Source organism: Triticum aestivum, chromosome 6A (assembly GCF_018294505.1).
Source record: "Triticum aestivum cultivar Chinese Spring chromosome 6A, IWGSC CS RefSeq v2.1, whole genome shotgun sequence".
NCBI classification, from domain to species: Eukaryota; Viridiplantae; Streptophyta; class Magnoliopsida; order Poales; family Poaceae; genus Triticum; species Triticum aestivum.
The window spans coordinates 41,175,313-41,191,186 of NC_057809.1; the positions used below are offsets into that span (position 1 = coordinate 41,175,313).

A 15,874-nucleotide genomic window follows, 5' to 3' on the forward strand; every position below is an offset into this window, starting at 1 on the left:
GACAAATCTTATACCATGGACTTAGATGATTTTACTTCTGCTTGCAAACTTCCATCATGGGGTAGTGTTAGGGATCCCCCTAAATCTGAATTTAGAAACTTTCTTGCTAGTATAACTGTGGGGAAATCTAGAGATATAACGCAGGCTACCATAGGGAGCATTCACTTTCCTGCTATACATAATTTTGCTCTCTTCATCGGTAGATGCATAAATGCTAAGGATGAAGCATGTCACATGTGTGTCCCTGATCTTAGCATTCTTAGGAGTGCTGTGTTAGGAGACCAATCTTATCATATGGGAGCCATTGTAGCTCGTAGGTTGCATCATAATAGACATAATGGAGATTTCTTTGAAGGAATTTACGCAACCCGCTTAGCTCATTTTCTTGAGATAGACATTCGTGAGGGTGATATGGAGTTGCCTCCTGCATATTTAGATCATGACTCTATGGCTTCGCACCAGTTTGTTGAGAGGCCTGAATCACCTCTCTTATATCGTTTAATTTTTGATAAACGACGTGTTTTCCATATTACTCTCCCTGCTCCTGCCTTCTTTGATTCACAGACAAAAGGAAGATATGTTATTACCAGAGAGGAGGCAGAAGAGTACGAGAGGAGAGCGGAGGCAGCTCGACTCAACGCTGCAGCTCAGCAGGCAATAACCGATGCACATCAGTATGATCCCAACTATTATTCCTCATCACAGTACGACCCCAACAATTATTATTATGGATATCTGCCAGGCCAGCCATGGCCATAAACCAACTTAGGCCAAAAGCCTAAGCTTGGGGGAGTACGTATTTCTCACCGACATTATATTTATGTTCACACACACTCATTGCTAGATGTCGGTGCTCATACTTTTTCACTGTAATATTCATGCTAGTTTATTTTCTTTTTCCTGCTTTCTTCTTGTGTGTTTGCTAAACCTTAAGAAAAACCAAAAGATTAGTAGTAGTTTATTTTTCTGTTGTAGTAGTAATAATTAAAAAGAAAACCCAAAAATATTCCTCGTTCTTCTTTTGCTTGTTGGGAGCTTTCCCGTGTAAATAGTTTTATTTCTTTTCTTTTCTTTGGGGTCAGTAGGAGAAGACCATAATTAAATTGTTGAAGTGGCTCTTATATGCATTATTGTTGATTTAACCAAGAGCCCATATTGCCTTGTCTTCTCATGTTTATTGAATGCTCGCAGATTCCAGTTTAGTCCAATGCACGTACACTCTTATTATTATTCGCACCGTTCGGTCGTGCAAGTGAAAGGCAATTATGATGATATATGATGGGCTGACTGAGATGAGAAAAGTTGGTATGAACTCGACCTCTTTTGTTTTTGTAAATATGATGAGTCCCTCGTTCTTGATTCAGCTTATTATGAATAAACATGTTTGCAACGACAATTAGAGATCATAGTTGCTTCTGCCATACTTGATTAGCTATGAGTTATAATGGTTTACCTTGTGTGCCAACATGCTATTGAGATGATTATGATGTGGTATGATTGGGTGGTATCCTCCTTTGAATGATTTAAGTGACTTGACTTGGCACATGTTCACGCATGTAGTTGAAACAAAATCAACATAGCCTTCACGATATTTATGTTCATGGTAGATTATATCCTACTCATGCTTGCATCCAATGTTTATTAATTTTAATGCATGTACATGGCTGTTGTCGCTCTCTAGTTGGTCGCTTCCCAGTCTTTTGCTAGCCTTCACTTGTACTAAGCGGGAATACTGCTTGTGCATCTAATCCCTTAAACCCCAAAGTTATTCCAGATGAGTCCACTATACCTTTCTATATGCGGTATCTACCTGCCGTTCCAAGTAAATTTGTATGTGCCAAACTCTAAACCTTCAAATAAACATTCTGTTTTGTATGCTCGAATAGCTCATATATCAACCAAGGTTGTCCTTAGCTTCCGTGTTAGGCGGGTTATTCTCAAGAGGAGTGGACTCCGCTCCTCACTCATGAGAAAGTGGCTGGTAACCGGGATGCCCAGTCCCATGCTTTATGCAAACTAAATCTAAATCAATTGCAAACAAAACTCCCCCTGGGACCTGATGTATGTTGGAGGCACTCGTTGTTTCGAGCAAGCGATGGATTGATGCTTGTTGGTGGAGGGGGAGTATAAACTTTACCATTCTGTTTGGGAACCGCCTATAATGTGTTTAGCATGGAAGATATCGCCATCTCTTAGTTGTAACATTGACAATGAAAGTATACCGCTCAAAATACAATTTATCTCTATTGCAAAACAGAGCTCTGGCACCTCTACAAATCCCTGCTTCCCTCTGTGAAGGGCCTATCCATTTACTTTTATGTTGAGTCATCACCCTCTTATTAAAAAGCACTAGCTGGAGAGCACAACCGTCATTTGCATTCATTACTATTAATTTATACTGGGTATGACTATGATTGGATCTCTTTTACCATGAATTACAATGTCTAGTCAGTCCTTGATCTTTAAAGGTGCTTTGCATTTATGTTTTCGGTCTTAGAAAGGGCTAGCGAGATACCGTCTTGTTATATCATATTATGATTGTTTTGAGAAAGTGTTGTCATCAGAGATTTATAATTATGGCTTGCTAGTTGATTATGTTATTGATATGAGTAATTATGAGACCTGAGAATCTATGCTGAAAACTTGAATGCTGGCTTGACATAGTTACAACAACAACAAGAGCAAACAGAGTTTGTAAAAGTGTTTCTTTCTTTCTTTCAGTTTGTCAACTAAATTGCTTGAGGACAAGCAAGGGTTTAAGCTTGGGGGAGTTGATACGTCTCCGTCGTATCTACTTTTCCAAAAACTTTTGCCCTTGTTTTGGACTCTAACTTGTATGATTTGAATGGAACTAACCCGGACTAACGTTGTTTTCAGCAGAATTGCCATGGTGTTGTTTTATGTTCAGAAAACAAATATTCTTGGAATGACCTGAAACTCCACGGAACATCTTATAAAAAACAATAAAAAATCCTCGCCAAAGATGAAGACCAGGGGGCCCACACCCTTCTCACGAGGGTGGGGGGGCGCCCCCCCTAGGGTGCGCCCCCTACCTCGTGGGCCCCATGGAAACCCTCCGACGCCAACTCCAACTCTATATATTTGCTTTCGGAGAGAAAAAAAGAAGAGAGAAGAAATCATCGCGTTTTATGATACGGAGCCGCCGCCAAGCCCTAAAACCTCTCGGGAGGGCTAATCTAGAGTCCGTTCGGGGCTCCGGAGAGGGGGATTCGTCGCCGTCGTCATCATCAACCATCCTCCATCACCAATTTCATGATGCTTACCGCCGAGCTTGAGTAATTCCATCATAGGCTTGCTGGACGGTGATGGGTTGGATGAGATTTATCATGTAATCGAGTTAGTTTTGTAAGGGTTTGATCCCTAGTATCCACTATGTTCTGAGATTGATGTTGCTATGACTTTGCTATGCTTAATGCTTGTCACTAGGGCCCGAGTGCCATGATTTCAGATCTGAACCTATTATGTTTTCATGAATATATGTGAGTTCTTGATCCTATCTTGCAAGTCTATAGTCACCTACTATGTGTTATGATCCGGCAACCCCGAAGTGACAATAATCGGGACCACTCCCGGTGATGACCATAGTTTGAGGAGTTCATGTATTCACTATGTGCTAATGCTTTGTTCCGGTTCTCTATTAAAAGGAGGCCTTAATATCCCTTAGTTTCCAATAGGACCCCGCTGCCACGGGAGGATAGGACAAAAGATGTCATGCAAGTTCTTTTCCATAAGCATGTATGACTATATACGGAATACATGCCTACATTACATTGATGAATTGGAGCTAGTTCTGTGTCACCCTATGTTATGACTGTTACATGACGAACCACATCCGGCATAATTATCCATCACTGATCCGGTGCCTATGAGTTTTCCATATACTGGTTTACGCTTATTTACTTTCCCGCTGCTACTGTTACAATCACTACAAAATACCAAAAACATTACTTTTGCTGGCTTTACTTTTGTTGCCGCTACCACCACTATCATATTACTTTGCTACTAAACACTTTGCTGCAGATACTAAGTTTCCAGGTGTGGTTGAATTGACAACTCAGCTGCTAATACTTGAGAATATTCTTTGACTCCCCTTGTGTCGAATCAATAAATTTGGGTTGAATACTCTACCCTCGAAAGCTGTTGCGATCCCCTATACTTGTGGGTTATCAGGAGCAACCGGGCATGGCGGACAGGGGACCTATGCGAGAGAGAACGCCCCACAGCAGAAGATCGCACATATGAATACGCATGAAACCCGCAAACTCAACATAGTTGGTGCCATCAAAGATCACCAAGCACCGAGGGACATCGACATAGCCCGAAAGAAGACATGAGGAAGTCTCTCTTATTCTTCTGCTTCGTTTTTTTTTGTCAACGGACACCGAACTCGATCTAGATCGAGAAGGGAATCACTTGAGGCTGGGAAGCAAGCGACGACTAGGCAGGTCGATCGCAGCCGGTCGGGGAGGCAGGAGGCGGGGGCGGCCTGTCGGAGTCGGAGGGGCGGCGGCGACCGAACGGGGCAGGAACGGAGTGGTGGCCAAACGGGGAGGAAGCGGCCGGGGGCTGCAGACCCGACAAGGCCGAGCACGGCCGGCGGCAGGCTGCAACGGGGACGATAAGCGAGCGGCCGGCTCGAGAGGAGTCGGGCAGCGGAGGCTGCGGACCAGACGGCCGGAGACTAGGGACGGAGCCTAGCAGCGGCGGCAGCGAGGATGGAGCACGCACAGAGTTGCATCATGTGGGAGAGAGGCTAACCTAGCATCTGATACCATGTTGGATAATGAGCAATTAACTTTCGCTGAGGGCCAAAAGTCCTATACATATACATGTGTGGTAAAGTGAAAGAAACCCCTTATACAATGGGATACACAGAAAAAAGATTATACACATCTAACAGCCTACACCAGTGGACACATATATACCATTATTATGCATAGACTTATTTTTGAAGAAAATGTTAGGTAAACTTTTAGACTTCCCAGGCAAGTCCACTAATCAGGAATTTCTTATTCGCTGCGTGCTTTCTTCCCAGGTAATTTCGGAATACAAAGAGCATGTGAAATGCCACTGGCTAGCTTTGAGAACGGCACTCGAAATGTGTGCACACCAAACGCCTCACCTCCACCGCCATAAAAGCGGAGCGAGCATCCTCTTGGTACCTTCTCCTTGGCTTCTCCGAGGCGCACTGGCTAAAAACCCTCCTTCTCCTCTCTCTCTCCGACTCCTCTGCTGCTGCTAGGCTTAAGGCCCGGTTGGGAGGGAAGTCAGGCGCCACGGCGAAGACGACCACCGGGCGGCGCCGGCGAGGTGGAGCATCTAGCTAGTAAGCGCGGGTTTTTCTTATTAATATTAATCTGTGCCCGGGGCTTCGGTCTGTTCGTGCGGATTCCGGCGAGCGGGGGACGAGCCGGTGGGTCGCTCGGAATGGGGTTTCTGGTTTTGGGGGGCGGGCTTTGGTCTGTTCATGGCTTCATGCGCGCGGTTCGCGTCTCTGCTTCTGTAGGAAATTGCGGTTTTTCTAGGGAAATTTGTTGTTTCTTCTGCGGCGCTCCTGGGACGCGGAAATGCATGTGAGGTACAGAGCGATGCATGTGTCCCAACTAGCGCTCATGTACGCACCACATGCATGCTTGAGGCCACCATAGTGGGCTTCTTGATCTTGGGTACTTACAAATCTATCAGTTGTCCAGCTACTTTAATTTCTTCACTGATAAGAATTAGCGAAAGGGTTGGAGGAGGACCTTAGAAATCAATCAGTTGTCCTACTTTAATTTCTTAGAAATCAATCTGTGACGCTAGTTTGTCCCTTCTGTTGCAGAGTGATGGAGGAGGACCCATCGGTCCCTGAAGGTGCCATCCAGAGCATTAAGCTTAGCCTATCCAGCGAGCATGAGATAGTATGTTCTTCTTCTTGTTGATTTTACTATTCATGCTGGCATGTAGAGATATATGCATGCTGAATTAAAAACATTGGCAATGTGATCTCTCACATTACTCATAATAAGGGAGCACAGTTGAGAGAACTGCTTCTGCATGCTGTCTAGATGAAAATTCTTATTTCTGTTTCATTATTATCTGAAATCATTCAATGTGATTGGTATATAATTTCAACAGTTGCAATAACTTTAAATTTGCAAGATAAATGGCCCTGGGAGCACCCTATGGGCCTATGTGCTATAGATAATATATTAGTATTGAGTTCTGACATTTTAATTTCCTTTCGTGGACCATTGATACAGGGACATTGTCACTTGTTCAGTTAGCTAAGCTATAAATGTGGATTTCATGGACTGAATTAGTACTTGATGTTGCATGCTCCTCCATCCATATGGTTTAATCTTTTATTTTTTTTCATGTATAATCATTTAATTAATGGGTATATTCTGCACAGTGAAGATTTTTATAACCGTATTTGTTATACTTTTGCAAGGAGTATTTGCATTTTTGAACATTACTGATATGCAAAATTTTATGTTCTGCAGCGTACGTATTCTACAAATGACTGTCCTGTTACTCAACCAAAACAGCTTAGGGATTCTTTCCTTGGCTTACCACTCGAAACAGGAGAATGCAACTCATGTGGTGCCTCTGAAAATGGCAAATGCGAAGGTTCTAAAAGAAAATCTTATTAGTTTTCTTTCATGCCCCAAAACATTGTCCTCTAGCACTCCAGGATCCCCTTTTCTCTTGTTACTAATAAAGGCAATATGACCTTCTAGGGCATTTTGGGTACATTGAGCTGCCTGTACCTGTATATCATCCTTGTCATGTTAGTGAACTTAGGCAACTACTGAGCTTGCTATGTTTGAAGTGCCTTTGTATCAAGAAAGGAAAGGTATGTATAGGTCAAAACAGCTTATAATATTACTATATATTTTATTCTTCTATACAGATTTCCCTGTTTCAATCTAAATCTAGATATTTCATGTCTCAGGTTAAGAAGAGCAATGGAAAGGAAAATGTGTCGGCATGTGACTGTCAGGTACTTGTGAACTCTAATAAATTCTTCTTATGCCCTGAATTTGATAGATGCAGTACTTTACTGTTGGACTATAGCACTGCGTATATACTCAAGCAGAAGCCAAGTAATCGTCCAATTTATATAGATTAATCACTGGTCTTTTACTTAAACAAAAGTCCGGTAGGCGAGCATATCGCACACCGCTTGTTTTATAGTGTTGGCTTGGTAATCTCAAGTATGATTTCAGGTTCCTTGTTCTTTTGTCTTTTCAGTTTATAGTGAATGCACATAGGTGCTAATTGATTGGGAGGTTCTTTTCTCTAGAGAAATAGAATATCATAATAGTGTACTTGATTCAGTTTTATTTTGGTATGTGATATGTTGTCAGCGGAATTTACTGTTCACATAATCCACTAATGCCATCGGTTGAGAATACTACTGAAACTTGGAAGAAATATATAGTCAACAACCATGGCATCAGGGCCATTATTTTTGTTTTCACTCAGTGAATGGCTTCCTACTTTACAGCCTTAGTTGCTGCTAGTTTTGTGCCAGCATGCTTACTACACAAGTGCGTTCTGGACAAGTTCCAACTGATGTTTCCCCCAGAGGAACATATGACAGAAAGCTCTTGGAACTTCCTTGACAAATATGGGTTTCACTATGGTGGAGCCTCCCACTGTAGGGTATTGCTTCCCGAAGAGGTAATAATTTCATCTTGTTCTGTTTTCAAGATGTTGTTGTATAGCATCTTCTTGGACAACAAAGATCCAGATAACCATGTGTTTATGTACACCCTATATAAGTTTGCTTGCAACTTTATGCTGTTTGAAACGTTTTGAAAAATCTCAAGAAAATTAGGATGCAATATATCCTGGTACAATCTTGCACATTAATAGGTGATGTGTGTACAAACAGTACCTAATACATGTGAAATATATATATTTGCTGGTACGTTTTTCCGGTGTGAAGCAATACCCTGTATGACCATGCCGTTTGGATATATGTCCATCGCATTTTGAGGCCTCAATCATATGGTTTGAAGGATTATCATAGGAAAAACATATGAATGGGGATTCCGGTTCACAGTTTCCTATAGATCTATTTGGTTTGTGCGGAACGAGTACATGAATTTCATAGAAATACTATTCGTTTGTTGTGTTTTTTTGGGAACTACACATTCACTGAAATGTCATCATCTTTGCGTTGGACCGATGCAATGCAATTCCTTAGGACGACAATGTCATCCTTTCACATACATACCCTACTTAGGGCATCTCTAATGCCGACCCTCAAGCCGCCCGCATATGTCTAGACCGCGGAAGCCATCCAAGATGGACCTGTATTGCTCCGTCGAGCGATCCGGGTGCACTTTTTCCCGCAAATCTCACGCGCCCGCGTGCGTCCCTGCTCGGCGCTAGCTGCCCGCATTCATGCATCACGTATGTTGTACGGGACGAATATCTACCACGCCTGCTCAATGCGTCCATCCGTATGCCACCATTAAGCAGGCTCCCTGACCGAGGAACCAACTCCGGTGCCACACATTACCGCACTCGGGCGCTTGGCCTCACCGATATCCGCTATTTAAAGGCGGCCACACCCGGCTAGACTCCACGCCACAACTCCTCCTCCCTTGCACCACATCCATCATGATAGCGAGCGGGAATGCTCTGTGGGAGAGCATATCGATGGAGACGAAGCACGAGGTGGCCGCCCTTGCAGCCGCCTGGTCAGTCCCGCCATGTCAGGCGGATCGAGCTGGGCATGCCGGCCAGCTCGCCTGAGGTTTTTGACGGCTATACGGCACTGGACCACGCGCCAGTGCATGCCGGACTCACCATGGAGCAGGCGCAGGCGCACTACGTTGCCACCATGGTGATGAAGGATCAGCCTGCACTGGCTCCTATGTTGGTGTTCCGGCATGTAGGCACAGGAGGAGCAAAGGTACAGCCTGCTCCTCGAACTGGCGGAGGGCCAAATCAACGGCGAGCACGCAAGCGAGGCGGCCATGGCAGGTGGACGAATGACGAACCATCCACGCCCATCATCGACCTCACGTCCACCGGTGCCGGCGACGGATAGGTCATGGACTCCTACGAGGATGAGTAGGGAATGGGAGGCGGCAGGGCATTGTGTCCCAAGTGGGTCGGCCCGTCTCCCATGTCCTACTCTTCCTCGCCGGAGACCGCACCTCCAGTTCTCGGGTCTTGAACCCCGCCGCCGTTCATGGAGATGGTAGATGGAGGACGTGGTCGCCGATGCAGAATACAAAGCAAGTGGACGACAACCACAACCGAAGGATAGGTTTTCATAGCGTTTTTTGTTCTAAATGTCTGAAATGTAATGAAATTCCATCGTGCTTGCATGAATGCCTTTCGGTTTATATGAAAATTTGCGGTGTTTGCCTGAATTATGTCTGATTAGTGTGAACCGTGGTTGAAATGTATGCTGGCAGCATTGGATGGCAGCCTTCGGCATCAATGTCCACGGACCGCCTCACCCTCTGTCCGCGGATGGATGGCGAAGCAAATTAGCGGGTTAGCGTTGGCGATGCCCTTATAGGGCTTGTTTGATTTGCCCTGGCTGAGTAGAAACAACCTTTGGCCCATGTTGTGCAACTAGTTTGGTTGTCAGCATAGCACCGCTGAGCAGTTTTCTGCATATTGATTGGACGCCTACATATGTAGTTTAGGGGTGAGCAGATTCAAATCATAATTGTTTGGTTTTGTGCAATGTGTTGTTCTGGCCACCTCTTTCAAACACGGTGACCTTACCATCACATAATAAGCACACATCACATGAACATCACACTTGTCGGATAAGACTGTTCAGTTTTACAACCCTTGGTAAGGTCAATTACCTTCAAATGATATTTGGGGTGGTACATTATGGAATGTTAATCTCATGAGTGATACCCATTCTTTACCCGAAAACAGGGTAATGTGTAACACCTCGAGACCGATGTGCCAGGTGTCGTGCAGTTATTCGCTGTTGTTGCCTTGTCATTGCTTGCGTGTCATGCATTGCATATCATGTCATCATGCGCATTTCTTTTGCATACGTGTTCGTCTCATGCATCCGAGCTTTTTCCCCGTTGTCCGTTTTGCATTCCGGCGCTTCGTTCTCCTCTGGTGGTCTTTTCTATCTTTTTTTCTTGTGTGGGGGTTAAACATTTCCAGATTGGACCGAGACTTGCCAAGCGGCCTTGGTTTACTACTGGTAGACCGCCAGTCAAGTTTCGTATCATTTGGACTTCGTTTGATACTCTAACGGTTAACGGAGGGACTGAGAAGGCCTTGTGTGTGTTGCAGCCCAACACCTCTCCAATTTGGCCCAAAACTCACCTAACTCTACCCCATCATCTTGGTCGTTCGATCACGATCGCGTGGCCGAAAACCGCACCTTATTTGGACTCTCCTAGCTCCCTCTACCTATAAATATGTGATCCCCTCCGAAATTCCGCGCAGATCAAACCCTAGCCCCGCTCCTCGCGCCGCCGGACGTTTCTTCCCGCGCGCGGACATGTCCGCTGCCTCCGCCACCTCACTTCGCCCAATAGGGTCGCGACATGTCACCAGATCCAGCCGCCGCCAGCCTATCCCGAGCCGCCACCTCACCTCCCCTGCGCCCACTTCGCCGCCATCCTCCCGGGGCCCAGATCCGGCCCGCCCCGGGGCCGAACCGGGCCACCACGGGGCCCTCTCTTCGCCGCCGCGCGCTGGGAGCCTGAGCGCTCCGCCGCTCCTTCGTTGCCGGCCTCCGCCGTCGCCTACAACCTTCGCCGGAGCACTGCGCCGCCGCCTCCCCGATCCTCGCCGCCGGCGCCGACCATCGTCGCCGAGCCCCGCTGACCTCGGGAACAGGTCCCGCAACCTCGGCCTCCGCTCCCCGCGCCCGGAACCGGCAGGTCTCCGCCGTCCCTCGCCGTCATCGCCATCGGGCGCCGCCGCCCCTGCCTCCCCGATCCGATCGGGATTGAGGGAGACGAGCGCGCCCCCGTTGACCGCCCGCTGGTCCTCCTCCCCGCCTTCCGGCCCAGCGCAGCGCCCCCGCCTCGGCCTGCCTCCTCCTCCAACCTGGGCCGAAGCCCACTGGGTGAGGCCTCCCCAGCGCCTCTGTTTTTTTTTCCTTCCTACTGTTGGCCCAGTTCCTGTTTCGGCCCGCATGTGTTTTTTTTCAGCGCCTGGGATTTTCCCATTTATCCAGAGTTTGCCAGTTTTGCAGATTAGTCCCCCTAGTTCATGCATTTAATAACTCACTAACCGTGCATCGGATTAAAATATTTTATATATGAAACTTGCTTAGAATTTTGTGTAGATTAATAATATCCAACTTTCATCTATGTTTGAAATGTTTAAAATGATGTTTGTTTAAAATTGCTCCTATGCCATGCTAAAATGATTTAATTTATAACTATTCAACCGTAGCTCCAAATTTAATAAACTTTACATGTAAATGGGGTAGAATTTTGCCTAGTTTATCTTGGTGACATTGTTTTGCATGCCTAACAACTCTAAAATATGGTTAAGGGCAGAACAGGACCTAATCTAAAATATGCATATGGGGATTTACCGGAATTTGTTGTTTGTTGTTCCCGGCCTCATTTAAACTTGACTAGATAGGTAGTTTTGCTTTGCTTCACTCTCTTGCCATGTTTAACAACATTTAATATTGTTGGATACATAAACGAGATCGAACTAAATAATTGATATGGTGCTCTGTCAATATGCAACTCGTTGCATATTTGCATATTGAGCTCCACTTAATTTGTAGTATTGTTTGTGCATATTGTCATGCCATGCTTCATTAAACTGGACATGCATCATACTTGATTGTGCATCATGCCATGTTCTTGTGGTGGTTGTTTACTAGGTTGTTTGCTCTTTTCCGGTGTTGCTTCTTCGGGTTGGTTCCGATAACGTCGCGTTTGTGAGGAACCGTTCGACTATGTCCGTTTGTCTTCTTCATGGACTCGTTCTTCTTCCTTACGGGATTTCAGGCAAGATGATCATACCCTCGAAATCACTACTATCTTTGCTATGCTAGATGCTTGCTCTTTTGCTATGGCAATGCTACGATGCCTACCACTTGCTTGTCAGCCTCCCAAATTGCCATGTCAAACCTCTAACCCACCATGTCCTAGCAAACCGTTGATTGGCTATGTTACCGCTTTGCTCAGCCCCTCTTATAGCATTGTTAGTTGCAGGTGAAGATTGAAGTTTGTTCCTTGTTGGAACATGGTGATGTTGTTCCTTGTTGGAACATGTTTTCTTGTTGGGATATCACAATATATCTTATTTAATTAATGCATCTATATACTTGGTAAAGGGTGGAAGGCTCGGCCTTATGCCTGGTGTTTTGTTCCACTCTTGCCGCCCTAGTTTCCGTCATATCGGTGTTATGTTCCCGGATTTTGCGTTCCTTACGCGGTTGGGTTATAATGGGAACCCCTTGACAGTTCGCTTTGAATAAAACTCCTCCGGCAAGGCCCAACCTTGGTTTTACCATTCGCCACCTAGCCTTTTTCCCTTGGGAGTCGCGCATCCCGAGGGTCATCTTTATTTTAACCCCCCCCGGGCCAGTGCTTTTCTAAGTGTTGGTCCAACCCAGAGCACCGTGCGGGGCCGTCCCTTGGCAATTTGGGTTACGTTGGCTCCCGTACGCTTAGCTTATCCGGTGTGCCCTGAGAACGAGATATGTGCAGCTCCTATCGGGATGTCGGCGCATCGGGTGGTCTTGCTGGACTTGTTTTACCATTGTCGAGGATGTCTTGTTGTACCGGGATACCGAGTCTGATCGGAATGTCTCGGGTGGAGGTCTATTCCTTCGTTGACCGTGAGAGCTTGTCATGGGCTAAGTTGGGACTCCCCTGCAGGGATTGAACTTTCGAAAGTCGTGCCCGCGGTTATGGGCAGATGGGAATTTGTTAATGTTCGGTTGTAGAAAACCTGAACTTAACCTTAATTAAAATGAATCAACCTCGTGTGTAACCGTGATGGTCTCTTTCCAGTGGAGTCCGGGAAGTGAACACGGTTGTTGGAGTTATGCTTGACGTAGGTTGTTATAGGATCACTTCTTGATCATACTTTTATCGATCGCGCTTTGCCTTCTCTTCTCGCTCTCATTTGCGTATGTTAGCCACCATATATGCTAGTCGCTTGCTGCAGCTCCACCTCATACTTTTACCTTACCCATAAGCTTAAATAGTCTTGATCGCGAGGGTGCGAGATTGCTGAGTCCCCGTGGCTTAGAGATACTTCCAAACCCAGCTTGCAGGTGCCGATGAGTCCGAGCAGATGACGCAACCAAGCTCAGGAGGAGCTCGACGAAGATCTTGTCCTTTGTGTTATCCCGTTCTAGTTGATCAGTAGTGGAGCCCAGTTGGGGTCGATCGGGGACCTTTGTCGCATTTGGGGTTCTTCCTTTATTTTGGTTCCATAGTCCGACCTTGATTCTATTTAGATGATGTAATGCTTTATTCATGTATTGTGTGAAGTGGCGATTGTAAGCCAACTATGTATCTCATTCCCTTATGTATTACATGGGTTGTGTGAAGATTACCTCACTTGCGACATATGCCTTCAATGCGATTATGCCTCTAAGTCGTGCCTCGATATGTGGGAGCTATAGTCGCATCGAGGGTGTTACAAGTTGGTAATCAGAGCCTTCCCCGACCTTAGGACCCCCACTGTGTGATCGTTTTTAGCGGCCGAGTTGTGTCTAGAAAAATGTTTTGAGTCATTTAGGAATTATATATCGGAGAGTTTAGGAATTCTTTTTACTTCCCAGTCTCCTCATCGCTCTGGTAAGGCATCCTGACGTAGAGTTTTGACTATTCTCTTCTCAAATTTCACTAAAAAAAATTTAGGATCACGCGGGTATCTTGGAATCGTTCCGATGGTTTTATGATGAGAACATTGTCTTGGTGCCTCCTGTCAGGGGTTTAGTGGAAGTGTCCCGGGGAGTTGAGCTTTGAGGTGTTGTCGTCATAATTTTATCATTGCAGTTCTGGAATACCTGAGTTTAGTACGCCGACATCGAAAATCTCTTTTATGCAGTTCGTTGGTGAGATAACCTCGACGCCACCCAGTACTTGGGCGGGAGTTCGGGAGTATCGCCATAACTTGTATAACGGATGCTTTTCGAAGGTTGAGGTAGATGATTTCCGAAGGTTTCTTGGTTATGTGTTGAAGGATGGATACAGCTGGATGTAGGATTTGCTAGATTTGGGTGAGATATTATGCTTCCCCTGTATCCCCAACACCTGATTGCATAACCGGAAAATTTCGGGAGTTTCATAGGTGGGAAATCAAGTAGCTCTTAGGACATCTTTCCGACAGATGTATGATATGAAATTGGGGTTCGACGTCTAGTGGTCCGCCTATTCATGGTCGATTTTACAGTGGTCTCGTTGTGTCTTAAAGAGTCCTTGGCTATGCCGACTCGGGGACGCTTCGTATGTCATGTGCATTGCCTTGTACATGATGGTGTTGTACGATCGAGCCCGTGTAGGCCCCACCATGAAAACTTCGGACGAAATCTCTATCATATGTTTGTTCTGGCTTATTCTGCAAGCCAACCCTTTGTTTTGTTTTGAGTTGTGGTATTCGAGTTGCTTCGATGTCAAATGTTGATTCCATACCTTCCCCAAATGGTGTTCTCATACTCCGATTTGTATACTAATCATTCTGGATAATCGAGATTGTCTTGTCAATCCTTTTTCAACCGGTGTGTTTCTCTTCAAGTGGGTCTGATCATTTCAACATCCGCAAGAGCAAGTATCAGTTCTTCTCTACGGTATTTGTTTCATCTGTCTCCAAGTTGCTTTTGTTTTCCCACCCACCCACCCTTTTCTTTAAGGACTCAGATTTCTTAATCGAGTATCCATCTTATTGATGTGAAGCCTTTCCATTCTTTTCCTTCAGTGTTCGTATCCGGTGATTCTCTTGAAGGTACTAACGGAGCTTCTAGTTCATCATTCTTCGCTTCTTTTATCTTCTCCGGTGGTTTCAAGTCAAGCTTTGGTGATCTTACCCTTTCCTCATTCCAATGCCGTCTCATACCGGTGCACCTCATAATAATTCACTTCTCTCTATTCATTTGTTCCGGAGTGCTCAAGATATCTCAGAAGAATCGTCTTGTCATTCAAGATCCGTTCAACTTATTTTGAGGTTGTTCATCTCATTCAAGCCATTTATTTCAACCGATGCAATCTATCTTTTAAATCGTTCAACGGTGTATCTTTTGAGTGGGCCCTAACCCACAGGTCTTTTCCCAGGATCTTACCTGACTCTTCTTATTTTCCCGGAGCTATCCACAAATTTCTTTTCGAAGTTTGACGTAGGAATGAGTTATCATCAGTCTTATGTTTTTCTCCAAGATCTGTCGAATTCTTTTCATCGTTGGATCAACCTCTTCGTTTTGATTCTTCCGGAGTGTCTATATAATTCATGGGGGTGTTTCAAGTCGTAATTCTCATATTTGGAAGACCGAAGAAGAATTTTCTCCATATCTTGCTCCACTCTCTTCAAAATTCATGATTCTAGCTTGTTGCCATCCTCTCATAATTATTTTTCGATTGTGAGAATTCTTTTCACCCATCTGGAGCATTTCATGAGTTGTTTTTCATTTCTTTTACCCGAAGCCCATCATTTAAGAAGACTTATTCATACTCAGCTTTCAGCTATCATTCTCCAATTTTACCGGTGCTTCGTTCAAGTGATCTTTATTCGGCTCGTGATTTCTTCGTTCTCATGTATCTAAATCCTCTCAAGCATCTTTGTTCATTTTCTAATTCTTCCCAGTGTTTCTCTATCTTTTCTTCGTTCATTTCCAATTAATCCGGTGGTCCGTTTAAGAGTTCTCTTCCTTGGTCACCATATCAAT

The 15,874-nt window shown here is 45.1% G+C and overlaps 1 protein-coding gene across 1 annotated transcript; it reads left to right on the forward strand.

Annotated features, from left to right (window-relative positions):
- The first annotated feature begins 5,209 nt into the window (after positions 1 to 5,209).
- Positions 5,210 to 7,376, forward strand: LOC123131898 (DNA-directed RNA polymerase V subunit 1). Its single transcript, XM_044551607.1, has 5 exons — positions 5,210 to 5,347; positions 5,843 to 5,921; positions 6,507 to 6,633; positions 6,744 to 6,859; positions 6,959 to 7,376. Exons 2-5 carry the CDS (start codon positions 5,847 to 5,849, stop codon positions 7,133 to 7,135), a joined length of 495 nt encoding a protein of 164 aa, XP_044407542.1. The 5' UTR covers positions 5,210 to 5,347; positions 5,843 to 5,846; the 3' UTR covers positions 7,136 to 7,376.
- The last annotated feature ends 8,498 nt before the right edge of the window (positions 7,377 to 15,874 follow it).

Excerpts from the sequence above, each read along its gene's own strand:
- LOC123131898 (XM_044551607.1), top strand. The coding sequence starts at position 5,847 with ATGGAGGAGGACCCATCGGTCCCTGAAGGTGCCATCCAGAGCATTAAG. Across the intron at positions 5,922-6,506 it reads TATCCAGCGAGCATGAGATA|CGTACGTATTCTACAAATGA; the intron begins GTATGTTCTTCT and ends TATGTTCTGCAG. Across the intron at positions 6,860-6,958 it reads TTTGTATCAAGAAAGGAAAG|GTTAAGAAGAGCAATGGAAA; the intron begins GTATGTATAGGT and ends TTCATGTCTCAG.